This window comes from Pristiophorus japonicus, chromosome 9 (assembly GCF_044704955.1).
Source record: "Pristiophorus japonicus isolate sPriJap1 chromosome 9, sPriJap1.hap1, whole genome shotgun sequence".
Lineage (NCBI taxonomy): Eukaryota > Metazoa > Chordata > Chondrichthyes > Pristiophoridae > Pristiophorus > Pristiophorus japonicus.
Window position 1 is genome coordinate 216,892,953 of NC_091985.1, and position 19,695 is coordinate 216,912,647.

Genomic DNA, 19,695 nt, shown 5'->3' on the forward strand with positions numbered 1-19,695 from the left:
CCCTCCGCTGTAGAGTACACCAGGGCGAGTGCTGCCATATGGAAGGTTTGAGCGTTTGGTCCACCTACCTGCCCTCCACCCAATCACAGACCTTCCCCTTTGTATCCTTCCACTTCCTTCTCCCTGCCTCTGTGCTTGCTGAACAACTTGGACATCTCCCAGTTCTGATGAAAGGCCATGGTTAACGCTGTTTCTCTCAGAGGCTGCCTGACCTGCTGAGTATTTCCAGCATTCTCTGTTTTCATTTCTAATTCCAGCATCGGCAGCATTCTTTTCCTGTTGTTCTTTCATCCTCCAGAGGTGGCGCTGTAACCTCCCCTGGCCTGTTACAACAAACAAAGCTAAACAAACACGCCAATCTCCTACAAATAACTGTAGCCACTCATACGCAAGGTTGACCAGTAGTTCAATAAAATCACATTAATTGATCCTCCTCACTCTCTCCTACCTCAGTATGGCAGGGTCTCTGGTGTAGAAGAAAGACGTTTCACTTGAGCAGTCATTCTTCTGTTGCAAAAACTGCACAATTTCCAACTCGGTGATGGAACGTCCTCGTGGATAGGACTTAACCTGCGAGATACAGTGGGAGAAAGTTGGAGATTTCAGTCAGTCAGACTCCCACAGTGCTGAGCCCTGCAAGATCTGTAACAAGGAGCCCATTCATAGTGCTATTTCACACATGCATATTCGCATCAAGCACTCCCAGGGCAGGTACAGCACGGGTTAGATACAGAGTAAAGCTCCATCTACACTCTCCCATCAAACACTACTAGGCCAAGTACAGCATGGGTTCGGTGTCAGCCCTGGCTTAGTGCTAATACTCTCGCCTTGGAGTCAGAAGGTTGTGGATTCAAGTCCCAACTTCAGAGATTCGAGCCCCACAATTGAGGACCAATTCTCCCGGTGCAGTACCGATGGAGCGCTGCGCTGTCAGAGGTGCCATCAATTTGCATGAGACGTTAAACCGAGGGCCCCTCTTTAGGTGGGCACAAAAGATCCCAAGACACTAGTTCTCCTCTCGACCGACTTCACTAAAACAGATTGCTATTTGTGGGAGCTTGCTGTGCAAAAATTGGCTATCACATTTCCTACATTACAACAGTCACTGCACTTCAAAGATACTTTATTGGATGTAAAGCACTTTGGGACGTCCCGAGGATGTGAAAGGCACTATCTAAATGCAAGTCTTTGCTTTAAAACGAGCTGGGACACCAGTGTAACTGGAACAAGGTGCCGGATCCCATCGGTCACATGGTGAAATCATCCCGAGCTGATTCCGGAAACCGCGGGAACAGAAGTGCTACCGGAGTATGTGAGCTGGCATCCTTACCCACTCAAACTGAGGCAGGTTGGGTAACGAGTATTCCTGCAGGATCTGGCCATATCTCTCCCCCAGAATGCCCACAAAGAGCTGGCAGCGGGAAACCTCGGACAGGCAAAGCTCCAACTGCCTGCGAGTGGATACAAGCAGAGAATCAGTGCAGGGGCAGGGGCAGTGCGGGGGCGGGGCCGGTGCAGGGGCAGGAGCGGGACCGGGGCAGGGCCATACTTGGAGGGACAGACTGAGAATCAGTGCAGGAGTGGGCAGGGACGGTGTGGGGCAGCACCATCATTGGAGGGACAGAGAGAGTGTTTCATATCCCGAGTTTCTTGTATGACTGGGTGTGCGATGTGCGGTGTTGCAGTGATGAGTTAGGAGGAGGCTCTCTTAGGCTGTGGTGGCGGGGGGGGGGGGGGGGGGGGGGAGGGGCGAGGGACACCATGCCCAGGGGGCGAGGGTCAGGGAGTCTGAGGGACACTGTGCCCAGGGGTTAGAGGGTCAGGGGGAGGAACACTGTGCCCATGGGGCGAGGGTCAGATAGACGAGGGGGTCAGATGGATGATGACAACCCCTGTGAAATCTGATACCCCGGCGCGACTGATACCCACCTGTTCCCGCGGGACTCCTCCTCGGTGATGCCCCATCGCAGGTCCACCTCCTGCACCCACACAAAATGGCGGGCAGCCCGGGCCCGCAGCTCGGGGAAGACGCAGCGGGTCAGGAGGTCACGCTCCGCCTGCATGTCCCGGAACGTCGAGGACACGAAGACTCGCACAGTCCGCCACCTGTGGGGGTGGGAGGAGACACGTCAGGGAGGGAGAGAGAGGGGGAGAAAGGGGGGGGCAGGGGAGGGGGACCAGAGGAGGGTGGGTGGGGAAACAGTGGGGGGAGGACCAGGGGAGGACAGGAGGTGCGAAAGGTGAACTGTGAGGCCAGGTACTTGGCTCCACCCTCCATGGCACAGTCCCAGCATTCCCGTCCTCACACCCTGGGCCACGGGTCCCACAGGCACTATCCGACCATCACGATGTCGCTGGGGATGGGCCCAGTCCTTCCTCTACCAACACAGGCAGTGAAGCTGAGCCAAGTCCCCACGCACCAGCCCTCCACTCACACACTGGATGGTGATCAGATAGGGGAATGATGGCTGATCTTCCAGCCCCTCCCTCACCCAAGGATGCACTTTGGCCAATTGTAGCCCTGCCTACCAGACCTTTGGCCACTGGCTTGGATCAGCACAGAGACAGACAGACAGCAAGTGCCAGAGCGAGACAGAGAGGAAACGAGGGCACGACTGGGGAGGGGGGGGGGTGGGGAGAACGAGAGACAGAGAAGTGGTGGGGGTGAAAGACAGAAAGAGCACCATAGAGCGCGAGAGAGAGAGAGAGAGCGCGAGCGCGAAAGAGCGAGCGCGCGAGAGAGAGAGAGAGAGAGAGAGAGAGAGAGCGCGAGAGAGAGAGCGCGCGCGAGCCAAGGCAGTTGCAGCCCCCCCCCCAGCGACTATCCTGGGCTGGGATCAGCTCACTCCATACTGAGCCGCTGCAGGGGGGGGTGTGAGCAGGTGTCGATGGATCCTGGGCTCTTCCTGCTTGGTGGGTGGGGTTCAGCACCATTCAGGTCAGGCAGGTGAAGTGAGAGCGTGGCAGTACCTGAGTTTCGGAGTCTGAAGCAGTGGGCTCAGGACTGTGGGCTCCACCACCCTCTGTCTCCGCCTGCTCTCACTGGCTCTCGGCAGGTGAAAGACATCGTCGATCCTGTCCACGTGATCCAGGAGTCGAGAGGCCCCTCGTTCACACAAAAACCTGTAAGGAGCATCAGATCATCTCATGTACATGGGCTTTATACAAAACAGACCGAGTCCCCCATCAAACACTCCCAGGGCAGGTACAGCACGAGTTAGATACAGAGTAGAGCTCCCTCTATACTGTCCCATCAAACACTCCCAGGGCAGGTACAGTACGGGTTAGATAGAGTAGAGCTCCCCCTACACTGTCCATCAATCCCAGGGCAGGTACAGCACGGGTTAGATACAGAGTAGAGCTCCCCCTACACTGTCCATCAATCCCAGGGCAGGTACAGCACGTTAGGTGATAGCCTTGGTTCAATGCCTCTCATGCCCCACAGTCAAACAGCTGAGACATCAAGTCCCACTCCATAATCTAGGCACTCTCCAAGTGCAGTACTGAGAGAGTGCTGCACTGTCAGAGGAGCTGTCAGTTTGGATGAGATATTAAACTGAGGCCATGTCTGCCCTCACAGGTGGATATAAAAGATGGATGAAGAGCAGCTCCCTCTCTACCCCTCTCCTCACCGCAAGATCTGGTCGCTGTATCCGGACAGGAGGACATCATTCTTGCATCCAAAGGTACTGCTTCGGGCACTGAAAGAGGAAAGATGGGATTTACTGGGTGCAACAGTTGGACAAAACACTTCAATTGAAGGAGAGACAAGTCTCCCCCTCTGTGCTAGTGAGCTGATCCCAGACGGTGCTAGTGGTACAGGGGTACAATTGAGCCCTGGTATAACACGAACTAGTCCGAGCAAGTCGTCTCAGGCCATGGACTGAACACGGGCAGTATCGGATCGGTCCCGTTATACTCAGCACTGATTGAATGTACTGAACACCCCGCACTGTGTATAACGGGCGGTATCGGATCGGTGTCGTTATACTCAGCACTGATTGAATGTACTGAACACGGGACACTATATAACGGGCGGTATCGGATCGGTGTCGTTATACTCAGCACTGATTGAATGTACTGAACACGGGACACTGTGTATAACGGGCAGTATCGGATCGGTGTCGTTATACTCAGCACTGATTGAATGTACTGAACACGGGACACTATATAACGGGCGGTATCGGATCGGTCCCGTTATACTCAGCACTGATCGAATGTACTGAACACAGGACACTGTATAACGGGCGGTATCGGATCGATCCCGTTATACTCAGCACTGATTGAATGTACTGAACACGGGACACTGTATAACGGGCAGTATCGGATCGGTCCCGTTATACTCAGCACTGATCGAATGTACTGAACACGGGACAGTGTGTATAACGGGCAGTATCGGATCGGTCCTGTTATACTCAGCACTGATCGAATGTACTGAACACGGGACACTGTGTATAACTGGCGGTATCGGATCGGTCCTGTTATACTCAGCACTGATCGAATGTACTGAACACCCCGCACTGTGTATAACGGGCGGTATCGGATCGGTCCCGTTATACTCAGCACTGATCGAATGTACTGAACACGGGACACTGTGTATAACGGGCGGTATCGGATCGGTCCTGTTATACTCAGCACTGATCGAATGTACTGAACACGGGACACTGTGTATAACGGGCGGTATCGGATCGGTCCTGTTATACTCAGCACTGATCGAATGTACTGAACACGGGACACTGTGTATAACGGGCAGTATCGGATCGGTCCCGTTATACTCAGCACTGATCGAATGTACTGAACACAGGATACTGTGTATAACGGGCGGTATCATAGAATCATAGAAATTTACAGCACAGAAGGAGGCCATTCGGCCCATCGTGTCCGTGCCGGCTAATAAAGAGCTATCCAGGCTAATCCCATTTTCCAGCTCTTGGGCCATAGCCTTGTAGGTTAAGACACTTCGAGCTTATCCAAATACTTTTTAAATGCTATGGAGGGTTTCTGCCTCTACCACCCTTTCAGGCAGTGAGTTCCAGACCCCAACCACCCCGTGGGTGAAAACATTTCTCCTCAAATCCCCTCTAAACCTCCTACCACTTACTTTACATCTATGACCCCTGGTTATTGACCCCTCTGCGAAGGAAATTAGGGATTCCTATCCACTCTCTCTAGGCCCCTCATAATTTTATACACCTCAATTAGGTCTCCCCTCAGCCTCCTCTGTTCCAAAGAAAACAACCCCAGCCTATCCAATCTTTCCTCATAGCTAAAATTATTCAGTCCAGACAACGTCCTCGTAAATCTCCTCTGTACCCTCTCTGGTGCAAGCACATCTTTCCTGTAATGTGGTGACCAGAACTGCACGCAGTGCTCTAGCTGTGGCCTAACTGGTGCTTTATACAGTTCAAGTATAACCTCCCTACTCTTACATTCTATGCATCGGCTAATAAAGGCAAGTATCCCGTATGCCTTATCTACCTCTCTTGCTATCGGATCGGTCCCGTTATACTCAGCACTGATCGAATGTACTGAACAGAGGACAGTGTGTATAACGGGCGGTATCGGATCGGTCCCGTTATACTCAGCACTGATCGAATGTATTGAACACCCCGCACTGTGTATAACGGGCGGTATCGGATCGGTGTCGTTATACTCAGCACTGATCGAATGTACTGAACACAGGACAGTGTGTATAACGGGCGGTATCGGATCGGTCCTGTTATACTCAGCACTGATCGAATGCACTGAACACGGGACACTGTATAACGGGCGGTATCGGATCGGTCCTGTTATACTCAGCACTGATCGAATGTACTGAACACGGGACACTGTATAACGGGCGGTATCGGATCGGTCCTGTTATACTCAGCACTGATCGAATGTACTGAACACGGGACACTGTGTATAACGGGCGGTATCGGATCGGTCCCGTTATACTCAGCACTGATCGAATGTACTGAACACAGGATACTGTGTATAACGGGCGGTATCATAGAATCATAGAAATTTATAGCACAGAAGGAGGCCATTCGGCCCATCGTGTCCGTGCCGGCTAATAAAGAGCTATCCAGGCTAATCCCATTTTCCAGCTCTGGGGCCATAGCCTTGTAGGTTAAGACACTTCGAGCTTATCCAAATAATTTTTAAATGCTATGGAGGGTTTCTGCCTCTACCACCCTTTCAGGCAGTGAGTTCCAGACCCCAACCACCCCGTGGGTGAAAACATTTCTCCTCAAATCCCCTCTAAACCTCCTACCACTTACTTTACATCTATGACCCCTGGTTATTGACCCCTCTGCGAAGGAAATTAGGGATTCCTATCCACTCTCTCTAGGCCCCTCATAATTTTATACACCTCAATTAGGTCTCCCCTCAGCCTCCTCTGTTCCAAAGAAAACAACCCCAGCCTATCCAATCTTTCCTCATAGCTAAAATTATTCAGTCCAGACAACGTCCTCGTAAATCTCCTCTGTACCCTCTCTGGTGCAAGCACATCTTTCCTGTAATGTGGTGACCAGAACTGCACGCAGTGCTCTAGCTGTGGCCTAACTGGTGCTTTATACAGTTCAAGTATAACCTCCCTACTCTTACATTCTATGCATCGGCTAATAAAGGCAAGTATCCCGTATGCCTTATCTACCTCTCTTGCTATCGGATCGGTCCCGTTATACTCAGCACTGATCGAATGTACTGAACACAGGACAGTGTGTATAACGGGCGGTATCGGATCGGTCCCGTTATACTCAGCACTGATCGAATGTATTGAACACCCCGCACTGTGTATAACGGGCGGTATCGGATCGGTCCTGTTATACTCAGCACTGATCGAATGTACTGAACACGAGACACTGTGTATAACATGCGGTATCGGATCGGTCCCGTTATACTCAGCACTGATCGAATGTACTGAACATGGGACACTGTGCATAACGGGCGGTATCGGATCGGTGTCATTATACTCAGCGCTGATCGAATGTACTGAACACCCCGCACTGTGTATAACGGGCGGTATCGGATCGGTGTCGTTATACTCAGCACTGATCGAATGTACTGAACACAGGACAGTGTGTATAACGGGCGGTATCGGATCGGTCCCATTATACTCAGCACTGATCGAATGTACTGAACACGGGACACTGTGTATAACGGGCGGTATCGGATCGGTCCTGTTATACTCAGCACTGATCGAATGTACTGAACACAGGACAGTGTGTATAACAGGCGGTATCGGATCGGTCCCATTATACTCAGCACTGATCGAATGTACTGAACACGGGACACTGTGTATAACGGGCGGTATCGGATCGGTCCTGTTATACTCAGCACTGATCGAATGTACTGAACACGGGACACTGTATAACAGGCGGTATCGGATCGGTCCTGTTATACTCAGCACTGATCGAATGTACTGAACACGGGACAGTGTGTATAACGGGCAGTATCGGATCGATCCCGTTATACTCAGCACTGATCGAATGTACTGAACACGGGACACTGTATAACAGGCGGTATCGGATCGGTCCTGTTATACTCAGCACTGATCGAATGCACTGAACACAGGACACTGTATAACGGGCGGTATCGGATCGGTCCCATTATACTCAGCACTGATCGAATGTACTGAACACGGGACACTGTGTATAACGGGCAGTATTGGATCGGTCCTGTTATACTCAGCACTGATCGAATGCACTGAACACAGGACACTGTGTATAACGGGCAGTATCGGATCGGTCCTGTTATACTCAGCACTGATTGAATGTACTGAACACAGGACACTGTGTATAATGGGCGGTATCGGATCGGTCCTGTTATACTCAGCACTGATCGAATGTACTGAACACAGGACACTGTGTATAACGGGCGGTATCGGATCGGTCCCGTTGTACTCAGCACTGATCGAATGTACTGGAACTGAACATTGGGCCGATCCAATACCGCCCCCTTTGCGTCACAGCCCGAGATGAATTCCTCGGCCAATGTATTTATGTAGTGAAACATCCAAAGGCACATCACAGAAGCGAATCAAACAAAATCCGACACCGAGCCACATAAGGAGAAAGTGGTGCAGGTGAACAAAAGCTCGATCAAAGAAATAGATTTCAAGAAGCGTTTTAAAAGTAGAGGTGGAGAGGTTGAGGGAGCGAGTTCCAGAGCTCAGGGCCCTGGCAGCTGAAGGCCCGGCCACTGATGGTGGAGCGATTATAATCAGCGATGGTCTGGAGGGCAGACATCGCGGGGGATGGGCGTTTGTGTGGCTGAAGGAGATTAGAGATCGGGAGGGGCGAGGGCCACAGAGCGATTTGTAAACATGGATGAGAATTTTCCAATTGTGCTGTTGCTAGACTGGGACCCAGTGTAGGTCAGCGAGCACAGGGAAGGATAGGTGCAATAACTGAGCCAGGGTGCCTGCTCCTGATCACCATCCAGTGTCAGCTGCTGGAAAGTGGGCGCAGGTCGAGCAGAGACATCGCCCATGGACGAATAGCCCACTGACCCTCGCTGTCTGGGCTCGGAGGTGAGGGTTTGGGCCGGCTGTGTAGATTTAACTTACAGGATTTGGAGACGTTGCCCCTCGGCAACACATGAGCTGGTGCCCATCGGTACTGGCACCCTGAGCTGTCACAGGCAGATCGGGTTGGTTAGAGAAGCAGCTCGCTCTACTCCCAAGACTGCCGGGGCATCCCAAAGCACTTCGCAGCCAACAAAGTATGTTTATTGACATTTAGTCAATGCTCCCTCGTGGCGTACCGTGGCTGCAGTGTGTACCACCCACAAGATGCACTGCAGCAACTCGCCAAGGCTTCTTCGGCAGCACCTCCCAAACCCGCGACCTCTGCCAGCCAGAATGACAAAGGCAGCAGGCGCATGGGAACACCACCACCTCCATGTTCCCCTCCAAGTCACACATCATTCTGATTTGGAAATATAATCGCTGTTCTTTCATTGCCGCTGGGTCAAAATCCTGGAACTCCCTCCCGAGCAGCACTATGGGAGCACCTTCACCACACGGACTGCAGCGGTTCAAGGCGGCGGCTCACCACCACCTTCTCAAGGGCAGTTAGGTAAGGGCAATGTCCACATCCCCAGAATGAATAAATAATTTAAAACATCACTGTTGTAATGTAGAAAACGGCAACAAATTTGCACACAGCAAGATCCCACAGACAGCAACGTGATCAATGACCAGATGATCTGTTTTTCAGTGACTTTGGTTGAGGGATAAATATTGGGTCCCAGGGCACCGAGGAGAACTCCCATCTGCTCTTCTTCCAATTAGTTCCTGTGGGATCTTTTACATCCACTGGAGAGGACAAGGGGGCCCTCGCTTTAACACCCTATCTGGAAAGATGGCTGCTCCGACAGTGCAGCGCTCCCTCAGCACTGGCACTGGGAGTGTCGGCCTTGGATTATAGGCTCAAGTCTGTGGAGGGGCCAGGGAGAGCGGTGTCTGTGGGGTAGGGGTGGGGGGGGGGGGCGGGAGCTGGAGCGCGGTGTCTGCACTCTAAAGCAGGCCTGCAGAGACCCAATGCCCTCACGTACCTCGGGCGGGTCGCGGAGAGGTCCACGTGAACGAACAGTAGCTCGAGGTTGACGTGGTAGCGGTAGAGTTGGAGAGCGTTGCTGAATGTGTAGAGGTAATAGTAGCCCAGCAGGAGGATGGTGTCGATCTAGGAACAGAAAGGTGGGCACTGAGTCCAGGAAGTGGAGATATAGAAATATATCCCACCTTCTCCCATAATCCTTACTGCATTGCACCTCCCCGTACCCTACCACCACATATCCCCCAACCTCTCCCAGTCACACCAAAAGAACATAAGGAAAGAGTTGTTAACACTCTGTCTGAAAGGGTGGTGGAAAGATTCAATAGTAACAGGGGGATAGGGGATCAGGGAGAGCAGCGTGAGGGGGGGGGGGGTCAGAAAGAGAAGAGACAGAGAGAAAGACAGACAGAGAGAGAGGCGGAGGGGAGGGGAGCGGGAGGGAGGAGAATGGAAAAGCTTCAAATGAGTCACCCCAGCCATCTCCCATCCTCGGCCCCCGCAGACACCGCTCCCCCCGCCCCCTGCAGACACCGTGCTCCCTCGCCCCCGGCCCCCCGCTCCCGCCCCCCCCCCCCCCCCCCTGCAGACACCGTGCTCCCTCGCCCCCCACACACCGGCCTCTGTCGACTCTCCACACTCGGTGTGACACCACAGTGTTGGCGGTGGTCCAGCCCGTACCTGCACGTTGTCTTGCACACAGTCCAGCAGGAAGCTGCTCATGCCACACCCTCCCAGGGCCTTGCTCCTCGCAGCGTCTTGGAGTTTCTGCAGCAAGAGAGCAGGCAGCGAGTTACAGAGTGAGACTGGGGTAAAATCAGCTCATCCCAGCTCCCATCCACACCACACCTCCAGCCCGGGGGAAGACACCCCTCACCCAGAGCTCTCTCTCACACACTCTCCCCGCCCCGCCTCCCCCCCCACCACCGCCCACTCCTCAGAGAGACTCCCTCTCCTCTCCGCTCCCCCCCTCCTCCCAGAGAGACTCTCTCTCTTCTCGATTCTGCACCTCCCCCCCCAGCGAGAGACTCCCTCTCCTCTCTGCTCCCCCCCCAAAGAGACTCCCCAGAGACCCCCTCCCCCCAGAGAGACTCCCTCTTCCCCCCCCCCCCCAAGAGACCCTCTCTCCACAGAGACCCCCCCCCCCACAGAGAGAGAGAGACTCTCTTCTTTCCCCTCCGCTCCCCCTCCCCTCTCCATCCACTGTCTGAATTCCAACAATTAGCCTCAGAGAGACCATCTCCCCCTGTTCCCTCCCAGCTTAAAGAGAAAGTCCCCCACCCCCACCTATGAGAGAGGGAACATTCATCCCCCGTGTCTGGGGCTGGATTTGAGCCCTGATCACAGAGGGTGAAAGGTCAGTGTCTGACCTTCCACGCTGCCCCCATCCATTACCAACGCTGCTCCCTACCTTAGCCTCTTGCAGCACCTGACCCACGTTGCCCAGAATTGACCCCGACCCAACGTCAAGCTCGAGGTGGGAGGTGTTGGTGTAGAGGACGAGACGGTAGTGCTCGCTGACATGTTTCACCATCAGTCCCAGGAGAACGGCCACCTCCAGCATCTGAGGCATAAGCGAAGGAACACAAAGATGGGAAATGAGACAACATGATGCAGTTATATTGCGCCTTTAATTAGTAAAATGCCCCAAGGGGGTACTTCACAGGAGCGTTATAAAACAAAGTTTTGACACCGAGTCACAAAAGATGATATTACAACATGTCACTAAAAGCTTGGTCAAAGAGGTATGTTTTAAGGAGCGCCTCAAAAGGAAGAGAGAGGCACAGAGAGGAGGAGAGGTTGGGGTGAATTCAAGTGCTTTGGGCCTGGGCTGCTGAAGGCACAGCCACCAAAGGTAGAGCAACGAAAACTGGGGATGCACAAGAGGCCAGAATTGGAGGAGCCCAGAGATCTCAGAAGGTTGTCGGGCTTGAGGTGGCTACAGAGATAGGGAGGGGTGAGACCAGAGAGCGATTTGAACACCAGGATGGATATTTTGCTGAATGGGAGCCAATGTAGGTCAGCGAGCACTGGGGTGATGATGGGTGGACGGGACTTGGTGCGAGTTAGGACACGGGCAGCCGAGTTTTGTACAAATTCAAGTGAAAGATGGGAGGCCAGCCAGGAGTACATTGGAAGAGTCATGTCTAGAGATACCAAAGACATGGATAAGGTTTTTCAGCAGTGGATGAGCTGAGGAAGGGCAGAGTCAGGCGATGTTACAGAGGTGGAAGTAGGCGGTCTTAGTGATGGAACGGATAGGAAGTCAGAAGCTCATTTCAGGGTCAAATATGATGCCTCGGTTGCGAACAGTCTGGTGCAGCCTCAGACATCTGTCAGTGGCTAGGGAACGCAGTTTGTAGCGGGGCCAATGGCTTCACTCTTCCCAATATTTAGTTGGAGGAAATTTCTGCTCATCCAGGACAAATCAGAGGCAGTGGAGAGACAGAGAGAGAGACAGAGAGAGACACAGACAGAGAGAGACACAGACAGAGAGAGACACAGACAGAGAGAGACACAGACAGAGAGAGACACAGACAGAGAGAGACACAGACAGAGAGAGACACAGACAGAGAGAGACACAGACAGAGAGAGACACAGACAGAGAGAGACACAGACAGAGAGAGACACAGACAGAGAGAGACACAGACTTGGGTGCTGTTAGGGTACATGTGGAACCTGATCAGGGATGTGTGGACATGCGCTATAAAGTCTCTCTGTTCCTCTACACTTCTCAGTATCCTACCATTTATTCTTTATGCCCTTGCCTTGCTAGCCCTCCCAAATGCATTACCTCACACTTCTCCAGATTTAATCCTATTTGCCACTTTTCCACCCACTTGACTAGTCCATTGATATCTCCCTGCAGTCTATAGCTTTCTTCCTCAATAACAACCACACAGCTAAGTTTTGTATCATCTGCAAACTTCTTAAATCATACCCCCTACATTCAAGTCTAAATCATTGATATACATCACAAAAAGTACTGCCCAGCGGAACCCCACTGGAAACAGCCTTCTAGTCACAAAAACACCCATCAACCATTACCCTTTGCGTCCTGCCTCTGAGCCAATTTTGGATCCAACTTGCCACTTTGCCCTGGATCCCAAGGGCTTTTACTTTTGTGACCAGTCTGCCACGTGGGACCTTATCAAAAGCCTTGCTAACATCCATATTGACTACATCATACACTGCCCTCATCGACCTTCCTGGTTACCTCCTGAAAAAAATGCAATCAAGTTAGTCAGACACTACCTTCCCATAAAAAATCCTTGATTAACCCATGTCTTTCTAAATGAAGATTTTTCCTGTCTCTTGAGATATATTCTTTACGACATCAGTAAAGCACACACATACAAGATGGCTCTACAGGAACTTATCAGGCGACCTAGTCACATGATGATTTTATTGTATTTACAGCAATGGTTGCATTACCGCAGTAGTCCACTAGGTGGAGCTATATTACAATTACTTCTTCATTAAGGAGGGAGAAATGTTACAAAATAATCATCATACATAACTTACATGGTTATACAGAACAAAAGGAATGGACTTATTTTGCCATATTTATAAATCAAACTTAACCTCTTGTTTTCTGTTTCGAAGAGGATACCTTCGCTCTCAAACAGAACTTTCCAAACAGGGGGTTGAACTTAGACTCATTCTAGGCTGATCCCGAGGACAGTTGTCCCCCAAGGATAAGCTTTGATTTACATTTTGAATCTCTGCAACTTCAGACTGTTTGTCTGCCTGACTCGGACTTCAATTCTGACTGTCTCTCGGACTTACTTATACTACATCTGATGTAGCGACTGGTGCTCGACTTGTAACAAGACTATCTGATGACCGCAGAATTGTTCCCAATAATTTGGCCACCACCGAGGTTACACTGACAAGCCTATGCCTTACTCGGTCTCTCCCTTTCTAAACAACAGCTGTAGCCAGAAAGGTTTGGAAAATGGTCAGAGCCTCCGCTATTTCATGTGTGAACCCTAGGATCACGACGAGATTCGCTCATGGACGGTATCACGACCAAGCAACGGTCGTGTTCCCAGCTGACCCCACACCCCACCAGGACTAACTAGGCACTGATCAGGAGCAGGAAGCCTGACTGCTTTCCTCTGGCCCCTCCGAGAGCCAATTATCAGCCCCCCCCCCCCCCACTTTCCCCCTGGCTGGGACCAGCTAACTCAGCACAGGGTGGGAGGACGGAACCTGGGCCTTGCTGCTGAGGGCGGGAGGGGAGGGAACCTGGGCCTTGCTGCTGAGGGCGGGAGGGGAGGGAACCTGGGCCTTGCTGCTGAGGGCGGGAGGGGAGGGAACCTGGGCCTTGCTGCTGAGGGTGGGGCTGAGCACCACAAGGTGACCCGATGCCCATTGAGCTAACGGAGCAGTCAATCGCCACTCACTCGCACCCTCCAACATCACCAGCTATCCCCCACCTACCAAGCCTTACCTTCGGGCCCTTGGTCTCGCCCTGACCGCCCTGGGTCCCGGCCCTGGGAACATACAGGCCCTTAGCACTGAGGCAGGGTTCATTCATTGACTGATCCACGTAGCAAAGGACGACCGTGCGGCCCGGCAGACGGGGCACATTGTGCGTGGCCGATATCTCGATGGCCATGTCCAGGGCTCCTCGGTACATCTCCAGAAGATCCTGGTCGTACAGAACGTCCCTGTTTAAGGTGGGGGGAGAGGGAGAGAGAGGGAGAGATAAGCATTAAAGGTCAGTCCCAGAGGAAGGAAAAATCCCAAGTTAAGGATCAGTCCTTGACTGATATATATTAGCTGATCCCCCGTGGCACTGCTCCCGATAGAGGCAAGTGTTGGACTGCAGCAAGTATTCTGCAGGAAGTGTCCCACCTCCTGACTCCACAAAGCCTCTATGACATCTACAAGGCACAAGTCAGGAGTGTGAGGGAACACTCTCCACTTGCCTGGATGAGTGCAGCTCCAACAACACTTAAGAAACTCAACAACATCCAGGACAAAGCAGCCCGCTGTTTGCCACCCCATTAAACATCCACTCCCTCCACCATCGACGTACCACGGCTGCAGTGTGTACCATCGATAAGACGCACTGCAGCAACTCACCAAGGCTGCTTCGGCAGCACCTCCCAAACCCACGACCTCTACCAACTAGAAGGACAAGGGCAGCAGATCCATGGGAGCAGCATCATCTCCAAGTTCCCCTCCAGTCACACACCATCCTGACTTGGAAATATATCGCCGTTCCTTCATTGACGCTGGGTCAAAATCCTGGAACTCCCTCCCGAACAGCACTGTGGGAGCACCTTCACCATACAGACTGCAGCGGTCCAAGAAGGTGGCACCCCGCCATTTTCTTAGGGGCAATTAAAAATGGGCAATAATGCAGGCCTTGCCAGTGATGCCCACATGCCAAGAATGAATTTTTTAAAACCCTACATATAGAGCGGAATATTCTGCTGCTGAAAGAGACATGTGTTGCTCCCAAGGCCAGAGTCCAACTGTTCAACCCGAGCTTTAAGTGGGATGAACTCTGGGTGGGGCTCAGTACCAATTGTAGTCCCGGCAATGCTGCTCCACAGGGCACGTCCGACCGCATCCCCGGGATGAGGGGGCGATGACCCACCCACCAAAATCCCTGCCCCAGAACCACCCCAGCACCGTACCCGGCAGGGTTACCTGCGTTTCTCCAGCTCCTCCAGCTTCTTGGTCACCAGCCGGTAGATGAAGGAGACGCATTCGACACGGTTGTGGCGGGCTGGCGACCAGCCCCGGACCTTCAGGAACCGTGAGCGCCCTTTGGGCAGGCGGATTGACTCCAGGGCCTGTTGGACCAGGGCCTGCTTCGTCGGAAGGGGGTTGTCTGTCCGTGGGACACAGAGAAAGACTCGTGTTTATACAGCGCCCTCCGCCACCTCAGGACTTCCCAACACTCCTTACAGCCAATGAAGGACTTTACTTGAGGTGTGGTCATTGTGGGAATGTTGGAAAATGCACTCGATGATTTGTGCATAGCAAGATCCCACAAGCAGCAACATGATCAATGACCAGATCATCTGTTCGAGAGACGTTGGTTGAGGGAGAGACATCTCATCCAAAAGACAGCTCCTGCAGCACTCCCTCAGTACTGGCACTGGGAGTGCCGGCCCTGGATTTTGGTAACCGCCCCCAGTCCCTGCCCCCACCCCAGGGGGGGATCGCCCAAAGTCCCTGCCCCCCACCCCAGGGGAGATCTCACCCCAGTCTCTGTCCTCCACACTAGGGGAGATCTCCCCCAGTCTCTGTCCTCCACCCCAGGGGAGATCTCCCCCAGTCTCTGTCCTCCACCCCAGGGGAGATCTCCCCCCAGTCTCTGTCCTCCATGCTTCTTCCCTGTTTATTCACCGTTATATGTGCCTCCCCCTGCTCTACTCAGTTCTAATTGAACCGGCAGCCCCTTCTTCCCCCACACCCCCGGAGTCACTTCGCATTCTCTTCGCCCGCCCCCCCCTTTCCCTCCCTCCACCCCCCTCCCACATCCCCTCTCTTTCTCCCTCCCTCCCCCATCCCCTCTCTTTCTCCCTCCCTCCCCCCTCCCCCATCCCCTCTCTTTCTCCCTCCCTCCCCCATCCCCTCTCTTTCTCCCTCCCTCCCCCATCCCCTCACCATTTCGCCCCCACACTCCCTCCCTCACCATTTCGCCCCCACACTCCCTCCCTCACCATTTCGCCCCCACACTCCCTCCCTCACCATTTCGCCCCCACACTCCCTCCCTCACCATTTCGCCCCCACACTCCCTCCCTGCCTCACCATTCCCCACCCACACTCACTCCCTCCCTCCCCATTCCCCACCCACACTCACTCCCTCCCTCCCCATTCCCCACCCACACTCCCTCCCTCCCTCCCCATTCCCCACCCACACTCCCTCCCTCCCTCCCCATTCCCCACCCACACTCCCTCCCTCCCTCCCCATTCCCCACCCACACTCCCTCCCTCCCCATTCCCCACCCACACTCCCTCCCTCCCCATTCCCCACCCATACTCCCTCCCTCCCCATTCCCCACCCACACTCCCTCCCTCCCCATTCCCCACCCACACTCGCTCCCTCCCCATTCCCCACCCACACTCCCTCCCCATTCCCCACCCACACTCCCTCCCTCCCCATTCCCCACCCACACTCCCTCCCTCCCCATTCCCCACCCACACTCCCCCACCATTCCCCATCCACTCTCCTCCCCATTCCCCCTCCCCCCCATTCCCCCTCCCCCCCATTCCCCCCTTCCCATTTCTTCCCCCCCGCCCATTCGCATTCCCTCGCCCCTCCGCATTCGCATTCCCTCGCCCCTCCGCATTCCCTCGCCCCTCCGCATTCGCATTCCCTCGTCCCTCCGCATTCGCATTCCCTCGCCCCTCCGCATTCGCATTCCCTCGTCCCTCCCCAATTGCATTCCATCGCCCCCATTTCCTCCCCCCCGCCATTCCCACCCCATTCTCTCGCCCCCTTCCCCATTCCCTCGCCCCCTCCCCATTCTCTTCCCCCCCCCCCCCGCAATCTGATAGATCAAAGCACCCCGCCCCCAGAACAGGTGATCTGATGAACAAACCCTGCCCTCCCCTAGGCCAGATGGGATAGTACAAACCCCCACCCACCTTTCTGCTCCAGCCTTTCCTGCAGCTCAGCGAGAACTTTGTAGGCAGAGAGGAATCGGAATGGGAATTGGCGGCTGTGGATCACCGAGTTCTATGGAGAGAGGGAGACAGAGGTTGGTCAGACATGGACCCTACCCAGGGATCAGCCTTGTACGTTAGAGAATCTTTCCATCGCACCGCACTGCTCCCCCCACCCCCTCTCCAACACAGCACCATGTCAGAGGACCAGGGTCCATCCTGTACCCAGTCCTGCAATCAGACCCATCAGAAGGAAGCTATTCGGCCCATTGTGCCTGTGCCAGCTCTTTGAAAGAGCTGCCCAATTAGTCCTACCCCCTGTACTTTTCCCTTAGCTCTGCAAATATTTTCTTTTCAGGTATTTATCCAACTCCCCTTTGAAAGTCACTATTGAATCTGCTTCCAGCTGATCATAACTCGTTGTGTAAAAACTGTCATGTATTCAACTGTCATTGTAACTCATGTATAAACTGACCTAAGTTGTACACAGTGAGAACATTAACCACTAGGTGGTGAACTTGTGGGAGACACTCCTAACCTGGACTTTCAGGTATAAAAGGGGAAGCTCCACCCACCTTCATCACTTCAGTGCTTGCTAATAAAGGTAACAGGTCACAGAGTGACCTTCTCTCTAGTATGGGCCTCATGTGCATTTATACTATTTATTAAGGACATATTAAAAACGTTCTTCCTCTTCTCCCTGCTGATCAGTGAAAACAGTTTCTCCCTATCTACTCTACCAAAAGCCCTCCTAATTTTCAATACTTCTAGTAAATCTCCTCTTAACCTTCTCTTCTCTAAGGAGAACAATCCCAGCTTCTTCAGTTTGTCCACATGATTGAAATCCTTATCCCTGGTACCATTCCAGTAAATCTCACATATGAAGACTTGGACTGAGATACCTGGAGGATTATTGCAATCTACACATCTTGACCCGATCCAGTTCTCTCCCGATCACCACACAAGTACCACTGGATTAGGACATTAAAATATAGGAGTAGGAGTGGGCTAAACGGCCCCTCAAGCCAGCTCCACCATTCAATATCATACCTGCTCTTCAACCTCAAATCCACTTTCTTGTACCATCTCCAGATCCTTTGCTGGCCTTAATATCCAAAAATCTATCAATCTCTATCTTCAATATACTCACAGACTGAGCATCCACAGCCCTCTGGGGTCGAGAATTCCAAATAGTCTTGCAGTGAAGAAATTTCTCATCAGTCCTAAATGGCCAACCCCTTATCCTGAGACTATGCTCCCCAGTTCTAGACTCTCCAATCAGGGGTAACAGAAAGAAAGATGTGCATTTATATAGCACATTTCACCATTACTGGACATCCCAAAGCGCTTTACAGCCAATGATGTACTTTCTGAAGTGTAGCTGTAATGTAGGAAATATGGCAGCCAAAATGGCACAGAGCAACCTCCCACAAACAGCAATGTGATAATCACCAGATAATCGTTTTTTGTTATGTTGATTGAGAGATAAATATTGGCCAGGACACCGGGATAACTCCCCTGCTCTTCTTCGAAATAGTATCATAGGATCTTTTACATTCACCGAAGAGCAGACAGGGCCTCGGTTTAATGTCTCATCCAAAAGACAGTGCAGCGCTCCCTCAGCACTGCAATGGTGTGTCAGCCTAGATTTTTGTGCTCCAGTCTCTGGAGTGGGATTTGAACCCATAACCTTCTGACTAAGAGGCAAGGGTGCTACCAACCTAGTCAAGGCTGACAAAGCCTCTCACCATCTACCACCATCAATCCCTCTCAGAATCTTACATGTTTCAATTAAATCACCTCTCATTCTTCTAAAGCCAGAGAGCATAGGGCCCAGGATAGCAATCAGGATCTAATTTCTCCCTCACTGCAGACCGGGCCCTTCCTGCTCGGTGAAGCTCAGTACCAATTGTACCTGCAGTATTGTGTGCAGTGTTGGTCTCATTACCCGAGGAAGGATATACTTGACATAGAGGGAGTGCAACAAAAGTTCATAGACTGATTCCTGGGGGATTGTCCTATGAGGAGAGATTGAGTAGATTGGGCCTACATTCTCTAGAGTTTAGAAGAATGAGAGATGATCTAATTGAAACAAACATTCAATTTTTAATTTTTTTTTTTTTTAAATACAGGGCTTGACAGGGTAGATGCAGGGAGGTTGTTTCCCTGGCTGGGGAATCTAGAACCAGGGGTCACAGTCTCAGAATAAGGGGTCGGCCATTTAGGACTGAGATCAGTAGAAATTTCTTCACTCAGAGGGTGGTGAATCTTTGGAATTCTCTACCCAGGGGGTTGTGGATGCTCAGTCGTTGAGTATATTCAAGGCAAAGATTGATAGATTTTTGGATATTAAGGGAATCACGGGATATGAGGATAGTGCAGGAAAGTGGGGTTGAGGTAGATGATCAGCCATGATCTTATTGAATGGTGGAGCAGGCTCAAGGGACCGAATGGCCAACTCCTGCTCCTATTTCTTATAAGGTTCCTACGTTATTGTAGCCCTGCTATGACTCAATTC

General features: G+C 52.4%; 2 protein-coding genes across 2 annotated transcripts in view; both read right to left on the minus strand.

Annotated features, from left to right (window-relative positions):
* Window positions 1–2,063, minus strand: part of LOC139274131 (telomerase protein component 1-like) — a 64,869-nt gene extending 62,806 nt beyond the window's left edge. The window contains exons 1-2 of the mRNA XM_070891174.1: window positions 1,930–2,063; window positions 449–570 (exon numbers count right to left, since the gene is read on the minus strand). Coding sequence (XP_070747275.1) covers window positions 449–570; window positions 1,930–1,965 — 158 coding nt within the window. The 5' untranslated portion in view covers window positions 1,966–2,063. The remainder of the gene's footprint in view (window positions 1–448; window positions 571–1,929) is intronic.
* An 876-nt stretch (window positions 2,064–2,939) lies between these two features.
* Window positions 2,940–15,568, minus strand: LOC139274132 (telomerase protein component 1-like). Its single transcript, XM_070891175.1, has 8 exons — window positions 15,490–15,568; window positions 15,210–15,393; window positions 13,999–14,218; window positions 10,954–11,106; window positions 10,224–10,310; window positions 9,544–9,671; window positions 3,633–3,701; window positions 2,940–3,123 (listed from the first exon to the last, which is right to left on the minus strand). The coding sequence occupies exons 1-8, from the start codon at window positions 15,566–15,568 to the stop codon at window positions 2,940–2,942; spliced, it is 1,104 nt and encodes a 367-aa protein (XP_070747276.1).
* Window positions 15,569–19,695: the final 4,127 nt, after the last annotated feature.

Coding starts and splice junctions, on each gene's coding strand:
- LOC139274132 (XM_070891175.1), bottom strand. CDS start 15,568: ATGTTGCTGCTTGTGGGATCTTGCTATGCACAAATCATCGAGTGCATT. Junction 15,394..15,489: donor CCACAATGACCACACCTCAA/GTAAAGTCCTTC, acceptor TCCCACGGACAG/ACAACCCCCTTCCGACGAAG. Junction 11,107..13,998: donor GCGAGACCAAGGGCCCGAAG/GTAAGGCTTGGT, acceptor CTTATGCCTCAG/ATGCTGGAGGTGGCCGTTCT.